At 52.2% G+C, this 15,284-nt stretch overlaps 2 protein-coding genes across 2 annotated transcripts; one reads left to right on the plus strand and one right to left on the minus strand.

Moving 5' to 3' along the window:
- Positions 1-4,187: 4,187 nt before the first annotated feature.
- On the minus strand, positions 4,188-5,918 carry DCLRE1B (DNA cross-link repair 1B). Its single transcript, XM_065649751.1, has 3 exons — positions 5,876-5,918; positions 5,631-5,810; positions 4,188-5,050 (listed from the first exon to the last, which is right to left on the minus strand). The coding sequence occupies exons 1-3, from the start codon at positions 5,916-5,918 to the stop codon at positions 4,188-4,190; spliced, it is 1,086 nt and encodes a 361-aa protein (XP_065505823.1).
- Positions 5,919-6,560: 642 nt separating this feature from the next.
- AP4B1 (adaptor related protein complex 4 subunit beta 1) lies at positions 6,561-14,888 on the plus strand. Its single transcript, XM_065649713.1, has 10 exons — positions 6,561-6,708; positions 6,782-7,006; positions 7,989-8,119; positions 8,864-9,011; positions 9,676-10,172; positions 10,844-10,927; positions 11,857-11,960; positions 12,158-12,365; positions 12,655-12,936; positions 13,182-14,888. Exons 1-10 carry the CDS (start codon positions 6,596-6,598, stop codon positions 13,607-13,609), a joined length of 2,220 nt encoding a protein of 739 aa, XP_065505785.1. The 5' UTR covers positions 6,561-6,595; the 3' UTR covers positions 13,610-14,888.
- Positions 14,889-15,284: the final 396 nt, after the last annotated feature.

Below are 15,284 nucleotides of genomic sequence, written 5' to 3' on the forward strand. Positions count from 1 at the left end.
CCCCGAGCCGGCCAGGCGGGCCGAGCGCCGAGCCCGCCCACGTGACCGCGCGCGCCGGAAGAGGGCGGGGCGCCGTTCGCCGCCGAGGCGGAAGCGCCTCCCCCGGCCCGGGCCCGACCCGCCTGTGCCCGGCCCGGCCGGAGCCCCGCGGCCTGCCCTCAGCCCGGGCTGGCGGGGGCGGCCGTTGGAGCTGTGGTGAAGCGGTTACGCAGGGGCCAAGTGTCGTTCCCGCCCCGGTACCCGCAGCTCATCGCTGTGGCCTGCACGCAGCCGCGGGCCCTCACGGGTTCCCAGCGGCCGGTGTCCGTGACACGAGCACGGCGGAGGCCGCGGGGGCCGGAGCCCTCGGGTGTGTGTAAGGGACAGGCTGGGCAAGAAGGAGCGATGGCCGGAGCGTCTGCTCGGAGTCGGACACGTCCCCAGGGGATTCGGCAAGTTGTAGAATCACAGAATCATTTTGGTTGGAAAAGCCCCTCAAGATCATGGAGTCCAACCATAACCCACCCCCGGCACTGCCCCATGTCCTGAGAACCTCATCTCCGTCTGTCCAACCCCTCCAGGGATGGTGACTCCAGCACTGCCCTGGGCAGCCTGTTTCAATGCCCCACAGCCCTTTGGGGAAGAAATTGTTCCCCAGATCCAACCTCAGCCTCCCCTGGTGCAACTTGAGGCCGTTTCCTCTGGGCCTGGCGCTTGTTCCTGGGGAGCAGAGCCCGACCCCCCCTGGTTCCAAGCTCCTTTCAGTCTCCAGTATCACCCACTCCAGAGCTGCACCTCTGAGAGTTTTTTAATTCAGCCTCTTCCAGAGTCAAAACAATATAACAGAGACGTTTCTTGGTTTTCTTTCAAAAGCTTACAGTGTTTTACAATGTTTACAAACACTCCCAGCTTTCACAACTTCATATTTACTCGAACAGCAGCACAATAAGCACAGACTTGTACCTTTTAACAAACATAAAGAATCAAGGCTGGTAGTTTGCCTCCAGATGGAGATGATCAGTGAGAAAAAATAACATGCAATAATAATTTAAAAAGAAAAAAAATGATTAAAAAAATCAATGTACCTTAGGGTATTTCTGCTTCACAGAAACTTAAGTGCAACTTTTTTCCTTGAGAGAGTGCTGGGCAACTCTCACTGCAGCCATGATTTGGGGCACTAAATAACATTAAAATGGATATCGAGACAATGAGCTGCCCTCAGAGAAATCTGAATGGGACAGTATTGCTCTTTTGTGTAAAATCCTAAAAGTAACTTGTGCTTCGTGGTTTTCTATGTGGTTTTAGAGAAGCTGGAGCCAACTAAGTGGTTTCATAGTCTTGTGCTCGGACTTTCCCAGGCCAGTGTATGGAAGGAGCTCAGCAGGCAGCCCTTCCTGCAGCACCGTGAGCCTGCCCTGCCCTCCTCACACAACAGCATTTGATCCAGCTCGTTAAAACAGAGCTGAAGTCTTGCCAAGAGGAACTCTGCTCCTTCCCAGCTCCTTGCTAAGGCCTTGGGTGAGTTGTTTGATCCCACTGGGGCTCGGTTCCCAACTGCGGAACAGAGATAAGCAGCTCAGGCGTGCTCTGTGTGCATAGATTTGGGAAGGCTTTGGTCTGAGCACCATTTTTTTTTTCCTGCCAGGGTAACTGTAAATTTCCAAGCATGTGGCCCTTAGATACCACGCAGTCAAGCTAATACTTGGCTGCAGCTCCTCCTTGTCACCGTTGTGAGCAAAACACCGCTGTGGTAGCAGTGTTGACAGAGCCCTGCACAGCAGCACATTCAGACCCTGGTGCTGGACACTCCAGCTCTCAGCAATGCTAACACTCCCCTCAGCAGCACTCTGCTGCCAGTTTTCCCCATAAGGCCATGTTTTGTTTTCCAGGATTTTAGGACAACACACAAAAGTAGTATTTTAACACCGAAGAGAGGGAGGAAACAAGAGGAACTGAAATGCCTCATGCACCCGCTGTGCTGAGGCAAGGATCTCCAACGTGCTCACTGTTGGTCGAGTCTCTCCTGCTTCTATAGCTTTTTAGACACAGAGATTTTAGGCTTCCTTGGCTCCACATAATTTGGATAATTTCAGAAGTGGCAGGAATTACGTTTTAAGCTCTAGTAACAGAAGCCAGAATTTCTTGTGCAGTCTTAAGTAAGCGTTTGGAAACAGGGTGCAGATCCCCAGCTTCTGAAGTCTCTGCAATTTTCACTCTTTTGTGTGATCAGCGTTGCCTCTGTAAAGAATTAACATTTACAACTCTGTTTTGCCCAGAGGTTTGCCAGGAGGTTCTCTACTTCATTTACTTGAATAAATAAATGATTGATAAGAATGCTCAACAAGAAAATAAAGGAGGAAAGGCTGGATGCCACAAAACATCAGCAGTGAAACGCATCAGATCCCCGAGGTCATTTGCAACATACCTAAATGGAGCGGTGACTCAGAAGGCAGCATTCCTCCTGAGCAGGGGAGAGCAGGATGGGAATCAGGGAGTTTAGGCAGCGCTTCACTCACCTGCCTGTCAAATGAGTCACTGAAATGTCAACAATATTCAAATAACAGCCTGCATCTCCAAGGCAGCCAGCAGCAGACAAAACACTACAAGCACAACACAATTATTTCCCTGGCAGTCTCCCATGTTACAAAAGATGCAGGTGTCTCCACTCTACGCTGACCTGATGGGGCTTTTGCAGTTGAGTTTTGATAAGCAAATAATCCGTACGGAAACCTCCGAGGAACAGCAGCATACAGACCAGCTGTCCATGAGCCCTAGATTCACTCCATGAGTGAGCATTTCCTTTCCTGGTTTGACTCAGGGAATTCCATGGAGCTGACTCCTCTTGGAGAGACCTTGCAGGACACTACATTCAGAAGATACTCTGATATTGACCAAGATCACATGAAACATTTTCTGCTGAGGGTAACAAAAAGGAGGCTGGACAAAGGTGAAGAACAGGCTGGTTCGTAGCTCCAGAAAAGCGCTTAGTGACCATTTCCACTCTAGTGTTGCTGCCCTGACCCCACAGAGAGACAATGTGTAGTGTTGCTAGTGCTGGTTGGCACAGAAAACCGCAGTGTTTCCGGGCTCTGCGGTGGCTGCTGGTCACACCAGCGACGCTTCCTGAGTGCACCAGGCTCTGGCTCCCTGCAGTTGAGCGGGAAAGTGCCTGACCTGTAACCAACAGAGGCACTTTTGCTGTTCAGCCACAGTATTCCTGCCAAACAATGCTGCTAACACTGAGAACTTTCTACCACTGAGCAGATGTTTCACTCTCTTCCACCCCATTTGCCATTGTGCAACCAGAACAGGCAGCGTGGACGGGAAGGCAGTGGAATAGGAAGGCAGTGGTCCCAGCAGAACACTGGCAGTTCCCAGAAGCGCTCTGCAATCAAGCAGAATTCAGATGTGCAGACTTCGGTGCAGACACTGCAGAGGATCTAGGAACCCATTTCAGAAAGTCCAGAACTCAAGAAACCAGACAATTCATATTTTTTTCCAGCCAATAACCTGAAAAAGCATTCACAATTAACGTTAAGTGCTTTCAGGAGAGCAGAACTGCATCCAGCTGCAGGTGGCTGGATACAAAAGCAGCGCTGCCTGGAGGTATTTGTAGATTAATAGATAAAAAATAGATTAATAGAGGCACTTTGTTTTCAAGATTTCTTTAAGCGCCATTTTAAAAATGTAACTTACTACATAATATTTGTAACACATCTTGGAATGAACCACTCATTGTCAATGAGGCATTCCAAACATAGAGAGAAGAATCTTTGGGGCTCTCAGATTTTGCCCTCCCTGCTCCTTTCTCACATTCCAACCCCATTAATTACCTCAGCTGCAGGCAGCTCACGCCCTCTGCAGCTCACCTTGAATCTTTTGTCACAAGAGACAGGTAAGTCACTGCAAAAAGTGCGTACAAGGCACACACGCAGTGGGACCACACTGCCCGAGTGTGGCGTGGACACCCAACAGGTGTAAACAGAGATATAAAAATAAATAAAGAATAATAATTTAAAAAAAAAAATCTAATGCCTACAAACTGGTTCTAGTTTCCTCCTTATCCTCTAATAAGAGGTAGAGAAAGCAGAGCCCCATAGCTGAGCTCCTCTCTCCTGATGGGAAACTGGAGCACAGAGATGCAGCAGCAGAACCTCCGGAACCGCTGCCATCAACCGCATGGGCACCAGCAAGTGTCTTGCAATTTTTCAGGACGCTTCCCCCTTCCTAAAGAAATCTTCGACCAGCTTGTCAAATTTCTGTGAGGAGTTCTGCTTTAAGACATTTAAGGGAGTAAGTAAATACTGCTCTGCAAATCCAGTTGGGAAGTGCTCATCGGAAGCAGGTGCCTGGCTAACAGCACTTGCTGCTCCTGGCTGTTCTCCACTCAGCGCTTCCTTCCCTTTCTCCTTGCCCGTGTGACAATAAGTGCAACCTTTCGAGCAGAAAGCTGACTCGCAGTAGTTCTGCTGAGGAACCTTAACACCCCTGAACTCTTCAGATTTTTCAGTGGATTTCTCTGGGGACTCATAAACAACTCCTCGGGGCGCAGAATGATGGGTATCTCTTCTCAAGAGAGGTAAGGGTTCCAGCGTCTTCCTTTTGCTTTCCTGCTGCACAGACTCTTGCACAGGTTTTGGGATTTGGAAGTCAGGAAGCGCCTGGGGGGCAGAACTGAGGTATTTCTGAAAGTAAGCCTGGCACATGCCACCCTTCACAATTGGGATGACAGAGCAAGGTTTCAGCCACTTCACAAACTCGCACAGCTCCAGAAAGGATGAGTGATCAGAGTACGGAATGGGGTGGATTTTGGGGTGGGTGACCTTCACGGGCCTGCCGGTTGGGAGGATCGCAATGGTGGGGTGCAGCATGTTCCAGGTAACGAGGGTATCCCAGCGGATCTCGGCGACGTCCACAGCACGGATCCAGCCGGCCCCCTCCTCGCTGGTGAACACGTTGGGCAGCTCCAGCAGCCGCATCTGCTCCAGGCGCCAGGGACTCACCACCACCCAGGTGCTGAACTCCACGGCCAGGTCCACCAGCAGCGTCTCCTTCCCCAGGCTGTAGACACCTGCGAGGAGAACCACAAGTCAGGGATAGGGCAGGGCCCCTCATCATCAGAAGGACACTGAGGTACTAGAGAGAGTGCAGAGGAGGTGAGAAAGCTGGTGAGGGGCCTGGAGCACAAGTCTGATGAGGAGCGGTTGATGGAACTGGAGCTGTTTAGCCTGGAGAACAGGAGCCCGAGGGGAGACCTCATTCTCTGCAACTGCCTGAAAGGAGGTTGGAGCATGGAGGGGGTTGGTCTCTTCTCCCAAGTAGCAAGTGATAAGACAAGAGGAAATGGCCTCAAGTTGCGCCAGGGGAGATTTAGATTGGATATTAGGAAAAAATTCTTCCCGAAAAGGGTTGTCAGGCATTGGAACAGGCTGCCCAGGGCAGTGGTGGAGTCACCATCCCTGGAAGGGTTTAAAAGGCATTTAGACGAGGTTCTTAGGGACATGGTTTAGTGCTAGAATTAGGTTATGGTTGGACTCGATCCTGAGGGTCTCTTCCAACTGAAACGGTTCTATGATTCTAGGGGGGCACATGGAGCCGAGAGGCCCCGCCAAGGGGAAGGCGAGCGCAGCACGGCACGGGGCGGCACTCACCGATGACGACGTGGTGCTGCGGGTGCGTGCGGATGAGGTGCGCGGCCTGGCGCGTGGCGAGCTGCCGCGAGGGCAGGGCCCGCTGCGGGTGGCAGTGCGTGTTGTCCAGGTAGAGGCGGTCGATGTGGCGGCCGCGCAGCACCGGCTCGCCCTGCATGCTGCTGCTGTAGCGGAAATCCCCTGCAAGGACAGAGCCGTCAGGGCGGGACGGGGGCCGCAGCGGGGCCGCAGGGGCTGCCCTGTACCTGTGTAGAGGATGGTGCCGAACGTGCCCTCGAAGAGGAACATGACGGAGCCGGGGCAGTGGTTGGAGTCGAGCAGCGTCACTGTCACCGTCACCTCCTCGCCCAGCACGTGGCTCTGTCCCACCTCCAGCGGCCGGATCCAGCACATGGGGACCTGCGGGGGCCGGGCGGTGAGAGCCGGGCGGCGGGGACCGGGCACCGGGGACCGGGCACACGTACCTGTAGCCGGCGGTGCAGGAGGCGGGCGGTGAGCGGCGAGCAGTACAGCGGGCGGTGCCAGGTGCTGGTCAGCCCCACCGTGTGGTCCGAGTGCATGTGCGTCAGGAAGAACAGGCGGGCGCTGCCCGCCCTCCGCACGCTCCAGAAGTCCACGGCGATGGGCGTCCCGGGGATCACCGTCCCGCTCATGGCGCCCGCGGGCCGGCGGCTGCAGCTCCCGCGCCCGCCGCTTCCCGCCGAATTTGGCGGGCGGTGCCGCGCAGGCGCAGAGACGGGGCGGGGCGGGAACGCGCGCGCGGCGCGCTGGGCGGGGCTGAAGCGTCACGTTAGGGGCGGAGCTTCATCGTCGCGTGAGGGGCGGGGCTTCATCGTCACGTGAGGGGCGGGGCTTCATCGTCACGTGAGGGGCGGGGATTCATCGTCACGTGAGGGGCGGGGCTTCGTCGTCACGTGAGGGGCGGGGCCGCGGTTTGCGGAGCGGCGCTCGGCGCGGGTCCGACCATGCCGTACCTGGGCGGCGAGGACGCGGTGCGGGAGCTCCGCCGGGCCCTGGCCAACCCGCATGTGCAGGCGGATCCGCTGCGGTACCGCGCCGCCGTGCTGCGCGTCATCCGGTACGGCGGGAACACTGGGGGTGGCGGCGGCGGCGGCGGCCGGGCCGCGCTGAGCGCTGTCTCCGCCCCGCAGGTACATGGCGCAGGGCGCGGACGTGTCGGGGCTGTTCCCGGAGATGGTGAAGGCCAGCGCGGCGGCCGACGTGGTGCAGAAGAAGCTGGTGTCGCTGTACTTGCGGGCGCAGGCCCCGCGGCAGCCCCAGCTGGCGCTCCTGGCCGTCAACAGCCTGCGCAAGGACTGCGCGCACCCCAGCCCCGCCGTGCGCGGGCTCGCCCTGCGCAGCATGTGCGGCCTCAGGTGGGGCGGGGGGCCGGGGGGGCCGGGGTGTCCGCCCGCTGACCCGCGGGATGTAGGAAACGATTACCTTGCAAATATCATAGGCACAGGCAGGAGCTCTCAGCAAAGCGTATATTTTATGTTTAGAGCCACGAAGATGGTGAAGGGAGTGGAGCATCTCCCGTGTGAGGAAAGGCTGAGGGAGCTGGGGCACTTGAGCTTGGAAAAGAGGAGACTGAGGGGTGACCTCATTAATGTTTATAAATATATAAAGGGCGAGTGTCAGGAGGATGGAGCCAGGCTCTTCTCGGTGACAACTGATTATAGGACAACAGGCAATGGGTGTAAACTGGAACACAGGAGGTTCCATTTACATATGAGAAGAAACTTCTTCCCGGTGAGGGTGCCAGAGCCTGGCCCAGGCTGCCCAGGGGGGCTGTGGAGTCTCTGCAGACATTCCAACCCGCCTGGACACCTTCCTGTGTAACCTCAGCTGGGTGTTCCTGCTCCGACGGGGGGATTGCACTGGGTGAGCTTTCGAGGTCCCTTCCAGTCGCTGACATTCTGTGATTCTGTGATTTTAATAACGATTTTGCAAGATCGGGTGTTCTACCTAAAGGTAGGCATGCGTAACAGGGCAAAAAGCTCCTGCTTATATCCCCCCAAATGCTGGCCACAGTTTCCCTCCCCAATTTCCCACTGGTTGGTACTTCAGGGTTTACAGACTACCCGCCGCCTGCCTCAGTTTACATATTTCATTCATCTAATTCTAACAAAACCCTTCCCCTTATCGATCTATTTCAAATATAGGTTCCTAGCTCTTTGGCTACCCTTCCCCCTAGATTAACTTGTAAATACGGGTACCAGCATGCATTCCGGGATTAGTTCAAAGAGACTTTGTTTTACATTAAGGATTCATAGTCTGATGTCTCTTGGTCCTTCCCCCCGGCTGGGGTCAGGCGCCAGGTCCTTCAGTTCTGTAAAAAGAATGTTCCTTCCGCAGCGTGCCGGGTATCCAGGAGTACCTGCAGCAGCCGCTCCTCAACGGGCTGCGGGACAAGGCGTCGTACGTGCGGAGAGCGGCTGTGCTGGGCTGCGCCAAGATGGTGAAGCTGCAGGGGGACGGCGAAGTGGGTGAGCAGACGTCGGGCCGGGCCCCACAGAGGAGGGGGGAGCTTGGGGGAGTTGGGGGCACGCGGCTGCTGAAAACCTGTGTTCCCGCCCACAGTTTGGGCTGGATTTGCTGCGCAGCCTCTGGGTTGTCGTGCCTGCACGATGGAAGGAGGGAGGAGAGTGGCAGGAAGATGTGCCGGGGAGGGTCAGTTGGACACTAGGTAAAGGTTCTTCACCCAGAGGGTGCTGGACACTGGAACAGGCTCCCCAGGGATGTGTCACGGCCCCAAGCCTGACAGTGTTCAAGAAGAGACTGGACATCGTCCTCAGACACACAGTGTGAATTTTGGGGTTGTCCTGTGCAGGGACAGGAGTTGGACTCCATGATCCTTGTGGGTCCCTTCCAGCTCAGGACATTTTCTGATTCCATGAAAAGGAAGGTGAGCTGTGGCTGCATATTACATCATTAATGAAACACCAGGCACTGCGAGGTTCTGCATCAGAGTATCTGTTTCATACCCATCTTACAGGGCCTCCCGCAACACCCACCCATTTCCACAGCCTCTGATCAGCCGGGTGCCCCTCTCACATCCACAGACCTTTAGGGAAAGTTGTGCCAAGGGCAGGTGTTACTGTAGAGCTGGAAGTGGTGTCACAGCTTCTCCTGGTTCAAGTAATCTTTAGTTTGTGATAAATGCCCATAGACAGTGATTAAATTGCAGTGTGTCGACAGAATTTGGTACAGAGACCTTGGCTTCTTTACAGATGGTGCATTGGTGAATGAGCTCTACAGTTTGCTTCGTGATCAGGATCCCATCGTAGTCGTGAATTGTCTGAGGGCTTTAGAAGAGATCTTGAAGAAGGAGGGAGGAGTTGTCATCAACAAGCCCATTGCTCATCATCTCCTCAACAGGTTTGTTTTCTTAGATATCAACACGGTGCCGGAAGCGTCATTCTTGTTCTTGCATTTTGCATGGTGGCAAAGCAGGTATTTGTGGGCTGCTCTCAGAACTTGAAGGGAAGAGTCAGGCACCCAAAGATGGAGGTTCCCATCCTGAGAGAAACTAAATTACTTTTATGCTAAGATCTGAAGAGAAATCTGAGGTGCCCTGCTTTTCTAGGGAGTCTGTGCTTCAGCTGGTGGTTTGTTTTGGAATTGTAAGTTAATGTGGTTGTTTTCTTTTTGGTGACATTATATATTTGTGCGACATGTATGTTCTAGTGTACCTCTCCCAGTCTGTTGAAAGATGTATAACTTATCCATTGTTTGAAGAAATTAACTTTTCTGCAGATAATTGTACGTGATCTGACAAAAGAGAGGTATTGCTCTGCCCAGGGTTCTCGTCAGTGTTGCTGTCTGGCTTAGAGCACCAGCAAAAGCGCACGTGGCTGATACTGGGTTAAGCCGACGTGCATAAACCGGTCAGTTCTCTTGAGATAAAATTGTGGTGTCTACATCTGAAGCACAGCATGTGGTTTGGAACAGGCGGCAAGAAACTCGGGGGCTAAGGGCTCTGCTCAGCGCAGATCTTCGTGCGCTTCTTGGCTCCTGCAAACTGTGTTTGTTCTCTTGGCAGGATGGCTGATCTGGATCAGTGGGGCCAAAGCGAGGTGCTGACCTTCCTGCTGCGTTACAAACCCCGCAGCGAGGAGGAGCTCTTCGACATCCTCAATTTACTGGATGACTATCTCAAAAGCAGCAGCCCCAGCGTCGTGATGGCAGCCACCAAGCTTTTCCTGGTGCTGGCCAGGGAGTACCCAGATGTGCAGAAAGATGTTTTGGTGAGGGTGAAGGGGCCGCTGCTGTCTGCCTGCACTTCTGAGAGCAGAGAGCTCTGCTTCACCGCCCTGTGCCACGTGCGTCAGATCCTCCGTAGCCTCCCCGGCCATTTTAGCAGCCACTACAAAAAGTTCTTCTGTTCGTATTCGGAGCCCCACTACATCAAATGCCAGAAGATGGAGGTGTTGTGTGAGCTGGTGAATGATGAAAATGTTCAGCAAGTGCTGGAGGAGCTGAAGGGCTATTGCACGGATGTGTCGGAGGAGCTTGCCCAAGCGGCGATCTTCGCCATAGGTAAGAGTGGGAGCAGCTGCAGCCAGAGACCTTTAATAGGGGATTTTCTCTGCTGAAGGACATCTGGGCAAACACCAATTCACTGATCTGTGTGAGTTTTTGTGTGAGTGCATTTCTAAACCACGGTTGTGCCGATTCTTTCAGAAATGCTGGTATTGAACTGTTTCAGGTTGTGCATAACGTCATTGCACCTCGTTCAAATGACTGTGCTCTAATGAGATGCTCTAAAGAAATTTGTGTCATTTCATCTTGCTAATGAGCCTTTGTAGCGTTGAATGAAACTGTGTAGTGGGTGGAGGAGCTTCTCCAATACCTGCTTGTTCTCTGAGTTCTGGTGGGGACAAAGGTGATTTGGGGCACTTTAGTTTTGTTTTTGTAAGCTCTAAAATATGAGTTTCTGTAGTATTCATAAGGAGAAAGCCAGGCATGCTGAAAGGCCTTTCTTATGTGTTACATTTAAGAAAAATTCAGCCTTCTGAGGCTTGGCTTCAGGGAAAGGAACTTATCCCTTCTGTGGGGAACAAGCTTATTTGGCTACACTTTCAGAAATCGTCAAAGAGGAAAAGAGAGAGACCGTTTCTTGGAAGCGAGTTTGTGATGAATAATTGGGCTCGTGGTTCCTATTTCACTTGATAAAAGGTTGACTTGTATGTGGTTTGGTGTCTCTGCAGGCAATATTGCCAGGACGTACACTGAACAGTGTGTGGGGATCCTGACAGAGCTCCTGGGGCTGCAGCAGGAACATATCACTTCAGGTAACCAGCCACACGTTGTTTGCCTGGCTTACGCTTTCAGAAAGTGGCTTTGCTGGGGCTTCTGATCCCAAACTCGAGGCTCTGAAAGGCACTTGGCATTTAATTTAATTGGCGTCTTCAGGTGGAAGTCTTCCTGGTGGAGTGGGGGCAGGAGTGTGACTGGACATTGTGATTTTTCCTCCCTTAAACTGCTCTTTATGGTGAAGGGTGAGACGGTCGTAGCTGCGTGCATGGTTTGATGTGGAAGCTCCTGTCTGGCTGCCGCCTGCTGACTTAGGGAGGGAGGGACTCTGCAGAGGCATTTTAGTGACCAAGATGATTAACAGATCTTTTAAATCTTTCTGTTCCTCATATAATAGTCTGATCAATTGTACCCAGGCTTCTCTTTTCCTTCTGCTGCCCTCAGGCCTAACTTCACACCGTTGCTGTTTCTGCTTTCTCTTTTAAATGGTCTTGCTTTCAGTTTTGAAAATCACACGCACTCAGGTGTTGAATTAGGTCTTTAAAGCTGCTGGTATTTCTGTAATGGGCAGCAGCGCCTTTAAAATTTTGACCTAAAGTTTATGAGACTCGTTTTAAATGGGTGTTAGTTTTAATTTGTCATTCTAACCTTGTGTGTCTGAAGCATCGTGAGTCAGTGTCTTTTTAAAGGCTGGGGAATGTCCAGAAGAGAGGTTACTTTCCAGCAGCCAGAGGAACAATCCGAAGTTTCAGTGCTTTATTTTAGACTTGGTGCAGCTTTGTCCTGACAAACACAGTGTTGTGAGACTTTGAAGAAGGGTGTCTCAAATCAGGGTCACACGCGAGGCACTTACCTCCCCAGCTAAGACTTGTGAAGTCTCTTGAGTGGAATTATTTTGTTTTATTATTTTTTTTTCCTAGTGGTTTTATAACTCTTGGCAACTGCTGAGCCTTTTGTTTCGTTGCAGCTGTGGTACAGGTGTTTCGGGACCTGGTTTGGCTGTGTCCCCAGTGCACGGATGCCGTGTGTCGGGCGCTGCCGGGCTGTGAGGACTCCATCCAGGACAATGAGGTGAGGTGGCTCTGCCTGGGGCTGGCAGCTCTTGAGGATGGGTGGACAATGACTGTTTGGCTTTGCTTTGCCTCACGATGGGTGGGCAAGGACCAGAAATCTTCAGAAGACTGGTTCCCTCGTACCTATTTCACATCAGCACTGTTTTTCTGGTAAACAGCCAATTTGCTATTTTTTTTTTCCTGTGGTTCCTTCAGGGCAAGCAAGCGCTGATCTGGCTCCTGGGCACGCATGGTGAGAAAGTACCAAATGCCCCGTATGTTTTAGAGGACTTCGTGGAGAATGTGAAATCGGAGACGTTCCCAGGAGTGAAGATGGAGCTTCTGACGGCGTTGGTGCGGCTCTTCCTGTCCCGTCCTGCGGAGTGCCAGGACATGCTGGGGAGACTGCTCCACTACTGCATTGGTGGGTTCCCTTTGTTCTCTAAAGGTGTAGCCCAGGCTTTTCGGGACCTGGTTTGGCTGTGTCCTCAGCACATGGGTGCCACATGTCAGCGTCCTGGCTGCCAGGAGACCATCCAGGGTGGTCAGGTGAGGTGGCTTCATGCCTTGGGCTGCTGCTTGGCCCCAGCTGTCTGGTTGGTGAGTGTAACAGGCTGGTGCTGTGTCCCTGGGAATCTGCTTTGAGTAATTTAGTACTTTGGGGAAATCTGGATGATAGTATTCTCCATAAATTATGTCCCTGTAATTCCCAGAGGAGGAGATGGATATGGCAGTACGAGACCGGGGATTGTTCTACTATCGCCTTTTGCAGTCCGGGGTGGAAGAAGTGAAACGGGTCCTGTGTAGCCCCAAGTCTGACCCCTCTCTGGGGCTCCTGGGAGACCAAACTGAGCAACCTGTGAATACGTGGGCTTCAGAGTTTAATACTCTGGCACCAGTTTATGGCAGAGAACGCTGGGCACTCATCACTGCTCACCAGCCAGCAGAACCCTCGTACGCTTCTCCTTGTACGGCCTCCAGGAACAGAGACACAGGTAACCCACCTCACCTTCATCTGGGATCCGTTCTCCCCTTGGCAGTAGATGTTCTCACGTGGGTTTCTTTGGAAGAAGATCACAGTGCTTTGAGAATGCTGTCTTTGTGTTCTATTTGTGCAATGCGTGGCTGATCACTGCTGAAGGCGCTGTGATTCCAGCCCCGTTCAGCTGATGGTCCATGAAATGTTCTTTGTGAAAGCACCTTGTGCGCTGCATCTCACACGTTTGCGGTTTCGTTTCAGAGTCGCTTATTTCCGAAGGGAATAAAGAAGTCCTCAAGGTTCACCCCGATTCAGGCAGCCTGACCTTAATTCCTGACGTTTACCTGCCTGCAGAACAGTTTGAGAAGACCTGGCTGAGCCTGGACGTGAGCTGCCGCCTCTCCCTGCCCTGGCGCGGGACTGTTCACCCGGATACCGCACAGACGGCTCTGCACGTTGTCCACATCCAGACTATTGCGATGAGCAAAGCTGGTGCCCAGCCCTGGAAAGCTTATCTCAGTGCTCAGGATGACACAGGTTGCCTCTTCCTAACAGAGCTCGTGCTCGAGGCAGCGGATTCGGAGATGCAGGTTTTGGTGAAGCAGAGCGAGGCGAAGCCGGAGGCACTGCAGACCTTTATTTCGGTGCTAAGGACCGTCATGGGGACAGTTGCCGGGCTGGGGTCCTGATTGTTCCCTGCTCCCAGTAGGATGCTTGCTCAGGGCACGGGAAAAGTTTCTTTTTCTGGCTTCACTCACCATACTTGATGCTGGTTTTGTACTTTTAAGCTGTGGGAGCGTTAGGAAAGGACAAGGTAATACAGTCGTGAGGCCGCTGCTTCTGGTGTGAGTCGCAGAAGTGGCGGCCTCTGTGGTGATTGTCACAGGACACTAACTTGACCAGAAATATGCAGAATTCAGGGTTGTGTTTTGGCGAGGTTTTTTTTCATGAGAATTGTAAATAATTAAAAAAACAGTTCAGAGACTCCAGGACTCCGCTACTTATCTCACATTAAGAGGAACAGTGCAGTGAAGAGAGAGGTATTTAGTTCTTGACTCTCTTTACATGTCTGATAGGTGGATTTCCAAAACAGCTTCACTTACAGGTGAACGGAGCTCCGTGGTGTCAGAGATGGGCAGACAGGGTACATCATGCTCACTACAAACACAAGGTTTCTTTCTCAAGAGAAAGAAGTCTATTTTCGAGGCGAAATGTCTTATTGTAATCATGATTCTCCCTCTCTGAAATTCCCCCCTCGGGCCGATGTAGGAAAATGCAGGGGTGTGCAGGGTGGGCACGGTGTGTTTGTGTGAGTTCTGTACCTGCCTCACTGGCCGTGTCCATGAGCTGTCAGTCCTTGGCACCCGCACCAACAATGGAAGAATTGCTGTTTAGATAATTCATCTGTACGAAATAATACATTTTTGCCAATACTGATTTTTACCATTTGTTACTCTGTGACTCAAGTGGATATTTAAAGGTTTGTTTTCTGTGTGGTACTCATTTCTGCGCAGTACCGTCATCCTGTCCCCACAGTACGGCACACGAGCGGTGCTACGGCACTAAGCATTTATGGTTTTTGACGTTATACTCCGGTCAGCCTTGGGGTGTTTTTTGAAGAGCATGTCGACAGCGTTCCATGTGCTCCATTGAGAGTTACGGAGGGTCGGACTTTGTCCAGTGTCATGAAAAGCGTCCTTGTCACAGCCGTGTTTTCCACAGTGGCAAAACCCTGAAGACGGCTCCTTGGCTTCGGGTTGAGGTACGTATGTTACTATAACACAGCTTTATGGCACTCCTTACCAGTGGCTTTGTTATCCCTAGTCTATAAGATTTCTTGTAGTTTATTTCTTTTAATGACTGTATTGTACCTTTACATTGCAACATGCCTTCTGTGCACTTCACCGCAACACTGCTGTCGCTGCTAAACAACAGGGTTTAGATTTTATTTCTGATTTTCCTAATAAAAATGTGAATAATTCCTGGCAGTTTTCTGGACCACTTGTTTGTTCAGCTCTGAAGTCAAAATAATGAATTATGGGGGCCATACAAAAAGCGTCGTTCTGCTCACGCAGCTTTACAGACCCCACTTAGTGCGTTTTACCAGGGGAAGGGATGAAATCAAAATATTTTGAGATTCATGTGGAAAACAGGCAAAGTTTTCAGTGTGAAGGGGAGGTGTGGGTTTCATGTGCTACTTTAGGGACTCTTCTAGAGCACATTCAGAGTCTGAACCTTCCCCTGGCTGTCCCGGGTAGGGATGCTCAGCCCTGTCCCCCTGCTCACCCCTCAGGACTGTGCTGCTGGTGACGGCTGGGCACGGTGCTTAAAGAAATCAAGAGATGTTGGGGTGCTTGGCTGTCG

This window comes from Caloenas nicobarica, chromosome 21, assembly GCF_036013445.1.
Source record: "Caloenas nicobarica isolate bCalNic1 chromosome 21, bCalNic1.hap1, whole genome shotgun sequence".
Lineage (NCBI taxonomy): Eukaryota > Metazoa > Chordata > Aves > Columbiformes > Columbidae > Caloenas > Caloenas nicobarica.

Bases quoted from the DNA above. Each gene is read 5' to 3' on its own strand.
- DCLRE1B (XM_065649751.1), bottom strand. From the start codon at position 5,918: ATGTTCCTCTTCGAGGGCACGTTCGGCACCATCCTCTACACAG. The intron at 5,811-5,875 runs GTACAGGGCAGC...CTGTCCTTGCAG, and splicing joins CGGCACCATCCTCTACACAG to GGGATTTCCGCTACAGCAGC. The intron at 5,051-5,630 runs GTGAGTGCCGCC...TTCTCCTCGCAG, and splicing joins GCAGCACCACGTCGTCATCG to GTGTCTACAGCCTGGGGAAG.
- AP4B1 (XM_065649713.1), top strand. From the start codon at position 6,596: ATGCCGTACCTGGGCGGCGAGGACGCGGTGCGGGAGCTCCGCCGGGCC. The intron at 11,961-12,157 runs GTGAGGTGGCTC...TGGTTCCTTCAG, and splicing joins ACTCCATCCAGGACAATGAG to GGCAAGCAAGCGCTGATCTG. The intron at 12,366-12,654 runs GTGGGTTCCCTT...TGTAATTCCCAG, and splicing joins ACTGCTCCACTACTGCATTG to AGGAGGAGATGGATATGGCA.